Source organism: Manis javanica, chromosome 5, assembly GCF_040802235.1.
Source record: "Manis javanica isolate MJ-LG chromosome 5, MJ_LKY, whole genome shotgun sequence".
NCBI lineage: Eukaryota > Metazoa > Chordata > Mammalia > Pholidota > Manidae > Manis > Manis javanica.
Window position 1 is genome coordinate 139,889,095 of NC_133160.1, and position 16,945 is coordinate 139,906,039.

Consider the following 16,945-nt stretch of genomic DNA (forward strand, 5'->3'; position numbering starts at 1 on the left):
TGGGTGGTAAAAAGGACATTGAGGTACATGGCTTCACCGGTTAGGATCTTGCTAGCCAGGGCAGAAGGGCTTTGGGTGCCAGCCTGTGGGGGCACTTCTGGCCTCAGTAATGATGACACTGCTTCTCAGAAAATGAGTCTAGGCTGTGGCCTTGGCAGTGACAGCACCACGGAGTACAATGGCCATGTAGTAGCTGACATGACTCTCGGGAAATAGCCAGCTCTGGATTTAAACAGGTAGAAAACTTGGCCTTCTAGTTTGTACTTCTATTTAGGTTTATTTCACTAATTGCTTGTATCTATGGTCTCACCACTGTCCCACTGCCTTCAGTCACAGAGGAGGATGTAGACAGCTGGTCTGCAGAACTTGAAGAAATAGTAAATGGAACCACAGTGTCTTCAATTATTTTGCGCTCCTAAGGAGAAGGACAGGTATTAATAAAAGGGAAAAATAAATGAAAAATCATTTATTTGTCAAGAGAAAAATTTCATTAAAGAATTTTAGAAAAAGTAATCAGATATATGCAAATGAGAAGGGCATGAAAAAAGTCTTACTTTCTAAATTATGTAAATCAGATAAAATTTTCTATGGGCATTGATTTAGAAATTAGCATTTTATTTAGACAAAGTCTTTGCAAATTAATTAGTTAGTGTGATTCAAGAAGCCCAACTGGAAATGCTATTAGGGATTGGATTAATGCACAAAAATTGTTATTGAAGATAAAATTCACCAAATATTAATCATAAAAAATTTTTAGATAATATGCATAAAATATAGCTCTGAATTCTCTAAAGTGATCTGGTTTATTCTAAAGAAATGAAACAAACAACTAAATTCTCCTTCTCTCCAAATCTGTTTGGTACTATATAGTGAATACAGTGATCAAGATTCATTTAGCCTCGATATTAAAGTCATCCTCAGAAAAGTAATTCACTATTACAAACATGCTTGCCTCAAACAAACACACAAATAAACAAACTGATGCTTTCATGTCATTTCTCTAAGGTAAATCATAAATTTGACTCTCTGGCTACAGAACGGATACAATTACACTGTGTCCCTTGACCATGACTCAGTACAGCTCTACCATAAACTAAATTTGGGGGAAATGGAGTCTTTTAGAGCTTATAGGAGAGGAACCTTTTAAAGAGGTTCATAGGGTTCAGACATAGCCACATGCATACGTATACCACAGGCTCAAAATGTGTTGCGGACTTTGAGGAATTATGACTACAAGGTCAAATTCTTTCCCGGGGATTTCCTACCTCCTCGTAGTATCTGCGTTCTTCCTCTTCCACCTCCTTTTGGGCCTTTTCCCACTCTTCTTTCAGCTTGTCCTGCTCCTTTTGGTATCGCTCCTGTTACGGGATTTCCATAGGTCATTCTGAGCTGACCACTGGACACACCACTGGGACATTTCCCCCCTCTACACCACCATGCACAATATGGTGCAAGACTATCTTTTGGTTCTATCATTCGAATCAAATCCATGCAACAAAAGGGAATACTATTTTGTGGTACTCAAATGCATGAGAATCATAAAAATCCAGTGGAGAATAATATTGTCTGCTGTTGGTGTCTTATAGAATGGTTCTTCAGATATGTGAGTAGATATTTGCTTATGGAAAGAGAAAAGATGGAAAGATTGAAAGATTCTAAAATCCTCCTCAGCCTGGGTTTTGCCCCTAGAAGGTAGACTAAACCAATAGTTTGCTTTTTCTGGGCCCTTCAGAGATGAGTTTTGCCATTCCACTAATAGAAATACCTTGCTGCTGGCAGAGTTTAATGAAGATTTTAAAAACCTTGCAGGTTTACAAGATAGACAGTGCAAGAAGGTCCAAAGTGGATAAGATGATAATTAGCTGAGTAGCTGAATTACTCTTTGCTCGCAGCCATTTTACCAAAATGCAATCTTCCTAGCTTTAAGGAACTTCTGAATTAAGAGTTGCTGTTAAACAGCCCATTAGAAGGCTTCGATATCAGAACTGCCACTGCTGTTTTCAGAAACAATACAACACTAGTCATCACTTGTGGGGGAAAAAAATACTCTGAATAAGGATGGCTTTAAAAATGTGACTGGAGTCCCTGACAGCTGACTAGAAGAAATTAATAAATGGAGATTAAGGTAATGCTTAACACAAGAGCTGACACACCTGGCTGCCTTGGGAGTGGCATCCCAAACATGATGAAGGAATCATGAAGCACATCACATGGGCAGACATTTCAGGCTGATCATTATCAACCCTCTCTCTGAGGTTCAAACAAGTCCGTGCTTCTATCTTCCTGGGAAGGCACTGAGATTCCCCTCAGATTATCCCTGCTATGTCATTATCTTAGGAGGAAAGGGTTTTATTGGGATTGTCTGGTACCTGATGTTCTTATTAATGCTCTGGATAAAACACTGTTGGTCAACCCACGGCAGGCTTTTAACTCCAGGTAAAAAAAATTATTATCAATTTGTAAATTTGAGAAAGGGACTTCAGAGGCTTCTCAGAATAGAGGAAACAGCCCCTAAAACTTCACAGAAGCTGAAAAACAAGCAAAGCTTCTTAGGTTTACTGGTCTAGGAGCTCACACCACATGCTCCATCACCAAGAGGATGAACTGATGACGGAGGGAGTGGGAGACATGGTACATCTGCACCACACAGACTCATACATGCACACACCCTTCCTCCCCACCCCCCACCTTTCCCCAAAGCCCACAACCCACAGTGCCACACTGGATAACAATCTGGTGGGACAGGAACAAAACACGTGCATGCAAGTGTGACCACAGACACTCTCAGAGGGTGACTGACAAAGCCACTTGCTTGTCTTCTTTACTCTGTGGAATTTTTGCCTTTTGGCTGTTGGCCATTTAGCTGATTTCCAAGAGAACAGCAGATAACCGGGGCTAGTCTGGGGTCTTCCAGTGGACCTCAAAGTCTCAACAGCTCTGAGACTTTGTTGATGCCATTTTCTACTAACATTTTGGTATTGAGGGTTTATCCTTGTGCAATTATGAAAAGTGTTAACCTGAAGTGGCAGACCTAAAGTCCCACTACAACTGACTAACTATATAAACTGACCCCTGCTTCCCACCCCTGGAATCTAATCCTTCAAAAGTATTAGAACAAAAAGGTAAGAAAAGAAATAAATAAACTAAACTTACATTAAGCATTGCTTTTTGGATAGCAGCAGAAAGTCATCACAGTGAATGAGACTTAGAACATTCTTTTCCTTTATGATTTTTTGGTAAAATCAGTACTGTTGGGAGTATTGTGGAAAGCATGAGTTTTAAAAGTTATCTAGACTTGGATTTGGAGCTAGCTCAACACTTGTTGGCTGTGTGACCTTGGCAATTAATTAAATTTCTTTAGCCTAAGTTTCTTCAATTGCAAGCTGGGGCAAATAAGACGTACTTTGAAGGGTTTTATGAGGATTAAATTAGATAAAATATGTCAAGTATCAACAAATATGCCAGTTTTTGGCATATCCCAAGTACTCAGAATAGGTGTTTAAGGTACCAGGTTACTTACTGAAGCCCTGTTACTCCACAAAACTGCCGTGAAACAAGTAGGAGCATGATAATTTTACTCCCAGGATTTTTCTAGAATTGAAAATTACTTAAAGAGGGAGCCTTTACTTAAAGGGGAGCAAATATTTCTTCTTATGGAACAAGACTCAGGCCAAAATTTATGTCACATGTCAAAAAATAGCTTTTTGATAATTCATTCCCATTGCTACCTGGAGTGGAATTTGATTGGCAGCCAAGGAGATGATGAATGGGTGGGCTGGCCTTGATCAATACTTGAATTGTTTTAAAAAGTGAAGTGCTTTTTCCTCATGTTCATCAATGTTAACCTTTGGTAGGAGGAATTAGACGCAGGGCATTCTGTTGCAATGGGCCCAAATGAACTGACTTTGACTCATCAGCTTCTGAGAAAAATGTAATTCCATACATATCCTGTACTAAAAATCTATTTAATACAATGGAAATGAAGGGAGCATCTAAGAGAAAAACAAGGCCAGCACACGGCCGTCCTACCTGGAGCAAACGTTCCTGCTCCTGTTGCCATTTTTCCTGTCGCCTGCGCTCCTCTTCCGGGTCCCATGCCCAGAATTTAAACTGCTTAGAAAATAAAACCATGATCAGATTTGAGCCATGTCCTCAAGGCTGAGCCAGGGTAAGGGACACAGGATGGACACACAGATGGACACGCAGAAGCCTTCACATATCGAAAGGCCCCTGTGTTGGCGGAAACCACTTTTTAATCTTAGTCCCTTTTTGGTTTACTTCCAAGATGCTGGTATGATTGTGGGAACCTTTCTGAGGCCAAGGAAAACATGAAGTAATCAGCCATTGGCATGGGAAGGCTTTTGCTTAATTTCTTTAAGAAGTGATTTCTTAAATGTATTCATGCTCCCGAGTGTGAGATCCTCATTCCACGCAGTGATTCTGCGTCCAAGCAAGTGGGAATGCCTATTTCAGCAGAACTGCATTTGGTAAGAAGTGGTCTTTGCTGTACTGTAGAACTAATCTTTCACATGGCCATTGCTTTTCCGCACCAGCTTTCTCCAATAGGAATTTTAACTCAGTGCCCACCAGTATCACCTGAGATCCGGGCAAGAGGAAGTCTCTGTTCTGGGGCCACAGAACAAACATTCAACCCAAAGATTCATTTTTTTGTGTGTTTGAAAAAAGGTTTTTGTGAGTTTGGGAACCCAGTGAGTGAACAGGAATAATAGGAGAACGATGCATGAACCAGAGTGGGTCCCCAGGCCACAGAGTCTGACACTGAGAGGAACCACAGTGGTGAAGAGAAATCCCAGGCAGCTGCGGAGAAACCAGCAAAGGAGGGGGTACTGTCTTTAAAGCTGGCCTCCCCCTTCACACAGAGGGGCCATGGCAAACTGCTTCCTCCCCTCTTTTTGTTCTGATGGGGTAGTTTGTGGAGGTACTTAGAAGTGCCTGAGAATCTTAACAGAACAAGCTAAGAAAGGGTGGAGCGTTAGAGAGGAGGGGGAGGGTTTGGGGCAGGGAGGGAAGCAGGCAGAATCTACCTGCCCTGGCTGCCCGCGAAGCTCGACGGGGTCAGTCTCATCAAGGTTCACCTGGGTCTAGTTAGTGCCCAGGATATGTGGGCCAGCTCACCTTCTGCCCTGCCCTGCCCCCCAGCAGGTCCATGCTACCACTGAGGCTGGCCCAGAGAAGCATCTCCAGGTCATGGGTCTTGCTTGATTTATACTATTATAAATATGTATAACTTTAATGTATTTAGACATGAAATGTGGGTCTCAACTGTTACTTTTGCTGTGGCTCCTGTAAATGGTTGGGGTGATGCCCACAAAAGAAGAGTGGGCAAATAAGGCAGGGAAATATCCTTCTTACATGCCCCCCTCGGGAGTCACACTGTGCATTAGCATACTAAAGGCTCTGACAAGTTGTGCAGATAAAAATTATCTCATTTTATGTAATCCAAAGTTCCTCCAATTTTCATGGATAATCATAGGATGTCATCCAAATGTGGACCCCAGGTAGAAATTCTCTTGGAACTGATGGTGTTGGAGGTTGGTTGTGCTGGGCCTTTTCCTATAAGCCTGAAAGTAGTTTAAATGTTCCGAACCTCCCTCAGGGGCATGACCTTCCTTGGTCTTTTGAGAAGAAAGCGTGTGGTTATGTGAATAAAGCCACAGAGAACTGCGGAAAGGCCAGTAGTAGGAAAACAAAAGCAGCATTTAGGAGTCGTGTAATTTTCAGATTTCACTGGTGGTAATCACAGGAATGGGTCTGCAAGGTAGTGAGCAGGAGGAAGGCATTTGGGGCCAGGGCGTTGAGCACAGGAGGAATTACAGAACATTTGCTAAAAAGCAAGAGAAAAACAATGAGCATTTTCAGAGGAAGAGAAAGAGAAAGATGCCAATGCGATAAACAAGAGGGAAGGAAAAGGGACCATGCTCCTTTCTTTGGTGGCTCTTTGCTGAGCACACACCATGGGCCAGGAGGGGACACCAGCTGGCCAAGAGCTCCAGCCTTGTGGAGCCTACAACTGGGTGCATGTGGTGAGGGTAGGAGCCGGGGCTGATCACCAGAAGACAGCATGGTAACGGTCATTAAAAAGATATAAAAGGTACTAGAGAAGTCAGAATGGAGAGCTTTTAACCCACTTTGTTCTACAACTCATGTGTTTACAGATCTGTATCTTCCTCTGGCCCAGTGGTTCCCCTAAGGCAGGAAGGGCCCTTTACCCCACTGAGGAGGCCAAGACCTTGCACCTCTGGGCCTGCGGTAAATGTCTGTTGAGTACACGAACAGAATCGCCTCTGGCCGGGCAGTGCAACTCCATCCCCTTCATACAGGACACCCTGATCCTCTGGCTCCAGGCCGCTCCACGTCTGACCAAAAGTGCCCTGAGCCCACAGAGGTCAGCATACTCAGATGCTTGCTTTCTCTTCAAGCTTGTCTGATTTTCAAATTTCCTTCACTTTTCTATTCTTGGAAGAACTATTTATCACTGAAAGGATGTCAAAAATTTGAGTAGTTCAGAGAATTCACTTTTACGCAGGTCAGTAATTTGTCTCTTTCTTATTCTCGTTCATAAACCAGAATTAAGAATGTATCTCTTTGGGGTGCCCTTTCTTCACCTCAGTCCAGGTCCAGGGGTTACAAGAGCTATGGCGTGCTGTTGTTCCCATGCAATTTAAAGAGGAAATCAATGGGTTATGTTACACTCTTCACATCTGTGCCATGAATGCCAGCTTTGGGGACCTTCGGGGGTTCCCGTCCATTCTGGATGTCCTTAACTTCCCAGGAAATTCAGGACCCCCAGGACTGGTTGCAGACAGCCTCCACAAGTGGTCACTAGTTCTGGAATGGGACTGGAGATACTGAGGGTTATGTGACATGATGGGTCCCTTTTCCATTCTGCACAGGCACTTAGGAATTCCCAAAGTGAGACAATCTACCTACAAGTAAGAACTGGTATTGACTATGGGCCTGTTGGTTTAGCCATTGGGGAGGATTTGCTTACGTATCAGGCTGTGTCAGAAGCTCCTGTGTAATTATTTCAATTAAAGCTCACAACCCCCTAAAAGGAAGGTGTATTATCTCACTGTAAAATCAAGGAAGATGAGGTGAGAAAGTCACATAACACTGGCAGACTCATCTGGTTAGTGGCTCTGGAATTAAAGGCGTAGCAGTGATCATGCGGCTAGGCCTTTAGGGCGCAGGGGACACGCTCCAGCTGATTATGCCGTGGGCGATGTCTCCTAACCCAGTGGGAATGTCAGAAGGTGACATTTCAGAAGGCAAAATGTTAAGCCTCAAAATGACAGGATGACATGCTATGGAAGAGCGTAATGCAGTGTACATTGCTTCTGGAGAATGCTTTTAAAGAATAGCAGGGCAGCATGGCAAACACTCAGTTCAGGGATAAGTCAGCTCTGCAGAGAGTGTTCGGATCTAATTCAGCAGCAAGGAATTTCTACAGTGTCATGTATCTTGACATTTTAATTTCATTGAAATAAAACTGAAAACTAAAGTACAGTTAATATTATTTGAGATACTGATGGTGGGGAGGGGTCCAACCTAGACAGCTTGGGTCCCCAAGCTGGGTCAGAGAGACACTAGCTGGGCCCTGCCCACCAACAGCACACTATGTTGAAGTACTGTCCTCATTGAAAAAATGACTTTGAATGTCTGTAAAAGTCGCATATTTTAATACTAATTCCTATCATCACATTCTTAGATTTTAGTTTCCTGAGTCACTTGCCATTTTGTTTCAGGATGTGATAATGCTATATAATGATAATCCGTATCTTCCTGCATAATTCACCTGTTAGCATCATACACTGCTTTTAATTATTTTGTAATTGCTTGGACCCCATTTTTTACTGAATCTTCTTTCAGCACAGCAAATGCCTTATAAATTAAAATTGTACTAAATGCATGATCTTATTCCTTGAAGTGAGTTACTTACAGGTGTAGTGACAGGTGACTTCTCACTGCTTGGAGAAACCACTGTACAGAAAGAAAGAAAAAAAGATCAAAATGTGGGCAGCCTCTAACTATATTTCCCTTTGATCCTCTCAGTGGAGTGTAGTTCCTATTTTTCAAAAAAAATTTTGAAAGCCAAGAGCATTAGAAAATCATAATAAAGCAGACCTCTGAAGCAGTGTGTACCCATCACCGAAAGAAGTTATGACCAGTGTAGTATGATTGACCACATCAATTAGGACCAAGTACTAGACTATACACGAAGCAAAAACTATCCCTGTTAGGTGCTGGTTTTGAATGCACTTGCATTCTGGCTTGTTCGCCAAGTTCCCTTACTGTCCGACACGGAGAGGTATCACACAGAGGGAGGCTAGCCATCATCCAGAGAGTAAAGAGTGACACAGTTAACATGAGAACCGTTACCAGTTCCTGGTAAACACTTCCAGTCTTTGTTTTAATAAGAAAAGAGAAAATAAAAAAAGGACGTGAATTTTATTATTCCTTTGGATTTCCAAAATCAAAGTAAAATTCTGTGAATTTTCCCCCAATTTTTAGTATAACTGGTACTGTGACCAAAAGTAGCTCTTTGCTAACTGTGTCAGAAACAAGCATTTTTTTCTCAAGTGAGAAATGAAGAAAAATACCAGACATCATTGGTTGCCCCAACATGGATTTTTGCACAAAAGAAGGACAGCTACCCAGTGTGCACTTTACCTGACTGGGAGAAAAACTGGGAACGTCGCCAAGAGTTCTGAACTCTCAGCGGAACGCTGGCAGAGCCAGGTGACTCTAGAACAGATGGCAGGATAGAACAAACAGAAAAACATAAAAACTGGGGTGAGAATTGAACAGAACCATGCTCACAAGTACTAGAGGAGTTTGTAGTCATTATGTGAATTTAATTATAAAAAAATCTCAATAAAATGCATATAAAACCTGAAGACATGGACAAAAGTCAATAGAAGGGGACAGTTTATGTTACTATTTGTCTTCTTTGGTGTTAGGTGAAATTTTACAGGCTCATACCTAATGGTGATATTGTTAAAATGTTAAATCTCAAAATGACAGGATGATACGTATGTAAGAGCAAAATGCACAGTTTACATTGCTTTGGGAGAACACTAGAAAAGTATAAAAGACAGCAGGGATGAGTTCAATTATTTTATATGTTTTATAAAGGTTTTATATGGAAGTCTGTGGCACAAGCTATATGTATGTAACAAATGGATGTGTCTGTGTCTATATGTAATGTGGTGGCATCAAACAGACACAGTTCATGCAAGCATTTGCATCCTTAAACTATGTGCTGTGCCACTCAGTCATCATTCTCAATGCAAATAAAGACATCAGTTTTCAAAATATGCACATATTTTCCTGAAATACTAATCTGAGATATATTTCTACTATTGGAAGACAGTTGAGAAAAGGAAATTTTTCACCTTTAAATGCATTTCATAAATGTTTTCAGAGTATTTAAATACTATTTAGGCATGTGGGTGTGTTTTTAAGGGAAATCTGTGGAATATCATTTGGGCCCACTAACAGATAGATCTTCAGGAGCTTGTGTGATAGTCTACAAACATATGACTTTATAGAAATGGGGGAGGTATCATTGTATTAGGATGAGAGTATTAGGAATGGCACCAGGATTCCTGATCCTAACCCTATAGCTTTGGACTTGATTGTGACCTCAGACTAATCACTTAAACGTGCACAGATTCTTCATATCTGCTCAAAGCCCTATATTTCCTCCATCTCCTCCCAGTTAATACAAATTATATCCTTTAAGGTTACATTTATTAGAGGGTTTTTGCTTCTTGAAAGATAGGAACTTTATATACTCCAAACAAATAGTACTGTTATTTTCATATCTCTTGGCAATGTCCTTGGTGCACAATTTAAACACCTATTGCAAGTCAGTGGTTTTCAGAGTGTGGTCTCTGGATCTGCAGCATCACCTTCGGGAACCTGTTAGAAATTCAAGTCCTCTGGCCCCAGTCCAGCCCTACTCACAGTAGGAGTGGGGCCCAGCAATCTGTATTTTTACCAGTCCTGCAGGGGACCCTGGCACGTACTCATGTTTGAAAGTACTGCTTAAAGGCATATTTCCACAATATAAACACTCTTTATTTTAAGGAAAACATTTAAGAATAGTTTATTTCTACCTGGCATCTTGCTCTATCCTTTAACTGTTCTGCAACTACTAGATTATATTATTAATGTTTTTTCTGGGACAGGTGTTGAACTAAACTCTTGTTTTGGTTTATGTCATTTAATTCTTTCAGTACTCCGTAAGGCTACTATTATTATTTCCAGTTTACAGGTGGAGAATAGAGATTAGGGAGTACTTGGCTGGCAAGGTCCCATCCCTAAGAACTAGATGAGCAAGAATTCAAATACAGGCATTCTGTCTCCAGAGCCTGCAGCTATAATTACAGCTTCTGTGAAACAGACAAGTGTATAGAACAGGTATATGCCAAATATAATTCTATCTCGAAGAATAATGTTTGAAATGCTCTAATGCTACCAAATTTTATTTTTTAATCATTCAACTTAGATAAAGCATCATGTAAAGTCCCATATTCAGTATTTAAAAATCAAAATGCCTTACCATGGGTAATGAAATGTGTAAAAATATGTAAGACAACAAAATGAATTAATATTGCTTAAAGTATCTATTTCCTCTCTGTATTACTCTATACAATTAAAAAGTGCTAGAAAGAGGGCAGCATGAGAATCTGTCTAAACATGGCCAATTGCTGGCCCAGCTATGAGATTTTATTTTCATCAATCCCTCTAGGACACTAGGGGTGACAAATTTAAACAAATGCTTTGAAGACATTATTGAACTTGTTTCCACATTAAGAAACTAGTGATCATCAGTGCATCTACTAATTAATTCCCTCTCAAGTACTTCCTGTTATGGAGATAGAGCCCAATTTATCTCCCAGCAGGCAACAAAGGCCAATGGAAGCCGACTCAGATTCTGCCAATAGTGGCCCCAGATAGCTGCCCATCCTTGATGGGCAGTAAGTAAAAATAAATCCCCAGTCACAGTGGCCCTATACTGTCCTTTCTTTGCCTGGACTGATAAATCTATAAAATGTGCTGGTGAAAGTACATTATAAAAGAAAAACAAGAAACCTTGCAATTTTTGCTCCTGAACTCTAGCTGTTTTTACATCTAGAAAGAGAACTCACTCCCATAAAGCCCAGAGGTCTGTTTTGAGTAACAGTCCCTATGGCTCTCGGAATTCTCAGGACCTGTCCCAGCATTGTTCTAATCCCTATGGCTCCTTTCTGGTGACTGAGTTTCTTCCCAGGAAAAAGGAATTCATATTGGGCTTTTAGAGAGTAAAGGGATGAATTCACAACCAATACACTTGGCCTAAAAGATATTTGCAGTATCAGTGCCATTTTAAGACCTTCATAGGCCCTAGACTCGCATATTTTTAGAGGCCACCCCTCCCTACATTATGTTGAACATCTTAAAATGTATCAAACACATAAAAAATATTAAAATATATCCTCAACCTAAATATTTTTTGCTATAAAGAATTTTTGGAAAGATTAAAGTTTCTGGTTATAAGTAACAGGTTTAATCTATGATTGTGAATGATTTCTCAGTAATCATCATATACGCCCAGGAATTATTATTGAATACCAAAATCTATCTCACCTTTCTTCCCAAACCATGGTCAGATTAAATGAATATTTTATAAAGACTATCATTAACAATTAATGCAGCTGATGCAAAATTAAGATTATAAACTTTTTATTAAAGTTATTGAATTTTGAATTTTTATTCTGTAATTTTTAAAAACATTTTAGAGCTAATAAAATTATTTTTAAATATCAAACACTTGTGTAGGTCCTATGATGCCTAGAGTGTGTGGCTGATGGAATGGTCTTGGCAGCTGGGGTTCTTGGCTTGGCCAAAAAGACTGAAGCTCCAGATTTTCATTCTTACAGTTAATAATCAGCCATAATGGGCTGATTCATTCAAACAGTTAATATTCAGCCATAATGGGCTCTGGCAAACACCATGGCTAAAAGGGACATCAACATCCAGAAAATAATCTCCCTTTAAAATCAAGAATATTTTACCAAGAACATGTAAAACTAAAATAAAACAGTTCCTTCTCTTTACCTTGAGAATTGAGATTTGGCAAATGTAATGGGTTGGTTTCAGGCATTTTGTCCAGAAATGGATATGTCAGGGTTGCTTCTGGTTCTGGAGATTTTGGCTTTACCACCTGGATTATGAGCAACAGACATAAGCATTACAAGTATTGTCCAATAACACAAGCACAGGTGAAATAAAATTTAAGGATTCATGGCTATTACATAAGTCAATAAATCCAAATATTTAAATTTTAAATGGAAATGTTTGCCCCTTTCCCAAACTCCTTTCATGCCTTCTACATTAATATAGAGGTCAATATTTCAGAGAACTCAAACCAGAGCATAAAAATTTGATGATAACTTTTCTCTAAACCCAGAAGATAGTATTCCCTTTTTAGGATTTTACATCACTCCATCTCATTTTCTTACTGATCAATCACATATTCTCTTCCCCATACGATCTAATACTGTATTTGTAATACCAAGAAGTGAGATGTTCCATATAAGATTAAAAATAAATCTTACTATATAAGTGCTAAATATTAAAGTAATATTGCTTTCTAATGGATTTTATTCTCAAGACACTACACAACCTCTCACAAATTTATGCAAAGCACATCAATGACGAAGAAGCATTATTATAAATAAACATTATCAAAACAGTGCCATAGCAATGATGCCCTTAGGGGGCCTTTGAAGCATGTTAAACCACTTGTCTTTATAGTACAAAGTCCCCAAATCACAGTCTTCAAACATTCTTATGTTTGCTTTGTAAAAATGGATTTTTCTTGTTATGGCCATTTAATTTTATTTTGTTTCTCCCAGTCTGGCCTTTGGTAGAAGCACCTTCTTGATTTGTTGCTGCTAATCAACTGGTTGCTCAAAGACCAGATTACCAAACTAGTATCTAAAATAAGAGTCAGTAGACTCTGAGCAAAGATCTGAATGAGGAGAATGACTTATCAATTCATGTCCTTTCTGCTGCTTACAGGACATCCTCTGATTTACTCGGGCTGGTGGCTGTGTTACCAAAGATTAATTTGATAGCCAATAGGGCAAGTGAGGCCATAGAGTACCTGTTTAATTTAAGTTGATCTATGATTTGATCCTCAGGATAATTTAATGCCTAGAAATTTTTCTCCATAGATTTTAGTTTTCTTCATGAATAATATATTCAACCCTAATGGAATCCTGAAGAAAATACAGTTAATAACTTCAGTTTGCATTTCAGAGGCCAACTAGATGTCCAAAGGAACTTCATTGTTAAACACACAGCAAACACTAACGCCTAGACATACCAAAGTGGAAAACCCTCAGATCTTAACCTCATATCGTCTCCTCCGTAGTTGACTCAGACAAAACCATGTTTCAGATAATGCCTAGTTGTAAATGAAACAGTTAATAATCAGCAGAAAATGACCACTATGTGAAAAGGTCAGCCTGTGTTCATGGGCACTTTGTTTTATAAAGATAACCCTCAAGTGAGGTCAGTGAACAAAAGTTATTGCAACCACTGTGATCACCTTTCTCTCTTTCTCTAACAACTAACAATGTAACAGGGGCAGAAGAGGGGAGAAATTCACACGGCGCGAGAAAAGCATTGGGTTCAAAGGCCATTATTCCATTTGCTAATCAATTTAGAGAGATTCTTAATCCCAAGGCCACAGAACAGAATTCCAGAGGTGTATGAACTTGGTACCACTTGACATCAAGGAAAACTTGGGAATCCTGTGTATTTTATACTTTTAAAAATATTCTGAGAATAATGATTACCAGATGGCCAAAGGGTCCATGGCACATGTGTGCATGCACATGCACACACACACACAGACACACACATATACACACACACAGAGTTAAGAACCCCTGAAAACAATTTTTTCCATAGTAGGGTAGGCATGACACTGGTGGTCCAAAGACGGATCACACAGATGAGGTTACTAGATGAGGGATGCAGATGAATACTTTTTAGTTGTGGTATTGAATTTAAAGGCATTTAAATGGGGAAAAAACTAAATGTGGGAGAGTATTAAATAAATAATGGTTACAAGAGTTAATATGGATAAAGCAAAATCTGCAAAGGCAGGAAGGAAATCCTGCCTGTCCCCAACTTTTTTGCACAGTTTGGTTCCCCCTTTCAGACCTCCGGGCCATTCTTTCATCCTCTACATATAAAAATGGGAATAGCTAGAGTCTGAAATCCCCAAAAGGCATCAAGGCAATAGGCATTTTGAGGCTCTACCAAGGCCTCAGCACTCTTAGCTCCTTAAGGCTAGTGGCTGTGTCTTGTTGAATATCCAGGGTCTGATACAGTGCCTGGTACATAGTAGGCACACAGTTAGTATTGGCTGAATAAATAATAGATGAACCAGAATTAGAAGTGTTAAAATTTTCACTCTAAAATCACATCCAAATTGAGGGTTAATTTTTAAAGTTGGAATATCACCACATATAGTATGACAGTATGCAAGTCAGTGGTCATCTACTTTGGTGGCCCATTAGAATTATAGGGGGAGCTTTTAAAAAATACAGATGCTTGCCTAGGCCCTGTCTCCAAAAGATTCTGGTTTATTTGATATGGAGTGTGCTTGCTATTTTTTAAATTCTAAAGGGTAGGCAAGGTTTTGAACAACTAGTATAAAAGATGAAGACTTTTAGACTCTGTGCATGAAAATAGACCAAATTAATATGAATGGATGAGACTCCAAACAAGGAAGAAACTTAATAAAAACAAGGCATCAAAACCCATTACATCAGAATAATAACTTTCTAGTTTCCTTGTTATTCAAGTCCAAGATCATCAGAAGTACCAGAGCTATAAAACAAGTAAATATTGGAAAGAGAACATTCAGAAAGCTGCAAATAAGAAAACTCATGACAGCAAACTAACTTAATCACAAAGCAAAGCTTTATAACTTAATTATACTTTTCTTTTAAATGTATATAATTCTTTATAATTAAAAATTATTTAAAATAAATTTTAAGAGATGTTGAAAGAATATATACGTACCACTATACATCAATTGTTACTGATAGAGTGGTAGGTTTGTGATTTCTTTCTCTTGCTCTATTTCTCTATTTTTAAATTTATATATGACTTTTAATGTATTTACACATATTACTTGATAGATTTGTTACATATTTACCTGCACATCACAAATATAAATTATAAACATATAGTCGTAGGCTGGATGTTTGTATCCTCCCAAAATTCATCTGTTGAAATCTACCCCCCAAAATGATGGTATTAGGAGATGGGGCCTCTGGTAGGCTCTGCTCTCATGAACAGGATTAGTGCCCTTGTAACAGAGCCTCAGGAGAGCGCCTCCAGCCCCTCTGCCGAGTGTGGACACCCCACGAAGATGGCTGTCTGTGACCCAGGAAGTGGCTTCTCATGAGACACTAAATCTGCTCGTGCCTTGACCTTGGACTTCCCAGCCTCCTGAACAGGGAGAAATTAATTTCTGTTGTTTATAAGCCACCCAATCTATGGTATTCTGTTTATAGAAGCCCAAATAAACTAATACATTTATCTTTATATGTGTATTTTTATTTTTTACAATAAACAATAAACTATATATAGTATATTTGTATTTAGAAACCATTCAGATTAAAGATAAGGAAAACATATTAGAAGAGAAAATAAATCTTCATTTGAACAAGTGCCACCGTGGCAGCCGGCTGCCATATGAAGCCAAGCTCATTTTGTATTTTACTGCTTTTGTCCTCTGTGTACTTCACCTTTTGGGACAGCACCAACTCCACCTTTCCACTCATTTCATTTTCCAGTTTCTTCTCGCCTTTTTCTTCTGGCACATCACTCTCTAGCTGGGAGCCGGAGGAAAACTCCACAAAGGCCACAGTTGGGCTGGATCGAGTCACAGTCGTTGTAAAATGCTGTGGCTCTGAAATAGAGTTACACTCAGAAACACGAAGAAGAAGAAAACCATATAAAGGACCATTTACCCTACAATGCCATGGAATACACTGAGTACATATCCTGCCCTGGGCAATAAGAAATTGGATTACAGTGTGATAAGATATATAAAAGAGCCTAGGATGCCAGAATTCTCCAGGCTCTTCTGCAGTGTCATAAAAAAAACAAAATCAAGCAACATAAAATACATCAACGAACCCTACTATGGAAAACTTAACTTCTGAATAAGGGTCACAGTAAATAACATATGAATAACACAACATGAAATAAAATGCTGGCATGAAATATTACAATAGCTGCCCTGGATGAGAAAACAGCTATAGAAAATTTCTAACCGAACTGTCTATAGCTGTGGCAGCCTCACTCGACCTTTTGTATTTCAGTGCTCCTTGTAAAATCACATTTTCATAATAGAATGTGTTAAGGATTGCATGGTATATATAATGCAATGAAGATGAGGTGTTCTCTGATATATAATGAAAAATTATGGACACTTTAGAGCAGGCAGAAAAGTCACCACCTGAGGGAGCATTTCAAAATGTGGAGGTGCAATCTAGTTTGAAAAAGCATTTGCTAAAATTTTTAGCAGTGACATTTATTTTCAAATGCCATTTAAAGGTAATATAGTATTAGAAGAGGGTGGGAGATTTTTACGGTTATCAAAACAAGTGTGACAGTATTGGGAAACATTACTTTAGGGAACAGTGCGTCTCTATTCACATCACTGCCCATATTTGTGGCATTACTTTATTCTTTCAAACTATTCACCAGCTTTATCATTTCAGCATCTACTTTTATGATATATTTTTGCTTATCTATTGGTGGTACTGTGTGGGTAAATATAATCTTCTTTATAATGATAGATATACCTCTTCATCAAAACAAAATAAGGTAGCCAAAAAGCATG

The 16,945-nt window shown here is 39.2% G+C and overlaps 1 protein-coding gene across 34 annotated transcripts in view; it reads right to left on the bottom strand.

Annotated features, from left to right (window-relative positions):
- The window catches only part of LIMCH1 (LIM and calponin homology domains 1), a 321,073-nt gene that overhangs the window by 16,788 nt on the left and 287,340 nt on the right, over window positions 1-16,945 (bottom strand). For 12 of the 34 annotated variants that reach the window (XM_073237695.1, XM_073237697.1, XM_073237705.1 and 9 more), the window contains 6 exons: window positions 15,843-16,006; window positions 12,127-12,232; window positions 7,961-8,001; window positions 4,030-4,110; window positions 1,266-1,358; window positions 311-415 (listed from right to left, as the gene is read on the bottom strand). In XM_073237695.1, coding sequence (XP_073093796.1) covers window positions 311-415; window positions 1,266-1,358; window positions 4,030-4,110; window positions 7,961-8,001; window positions 12,127-12,232; window positions 15,843-16,006 — 590 coding nt within the window. Of the gene's footprint in view, window positions 1-310; window positions 416-1,265; window positions 1,359-4,029; window positions 4,114-7,960; window positions 8,002-8,691; window positions 8,767-12,126; window positions 12,233-15,842; window positions 16,007-16,945 lie in introns of all 34 variants that reach the window. The other 22 variants (XM_037002554.2, XM_073237700.1, XM_073237694.1 and 19 more) reach the window with 5 other exon arrangements.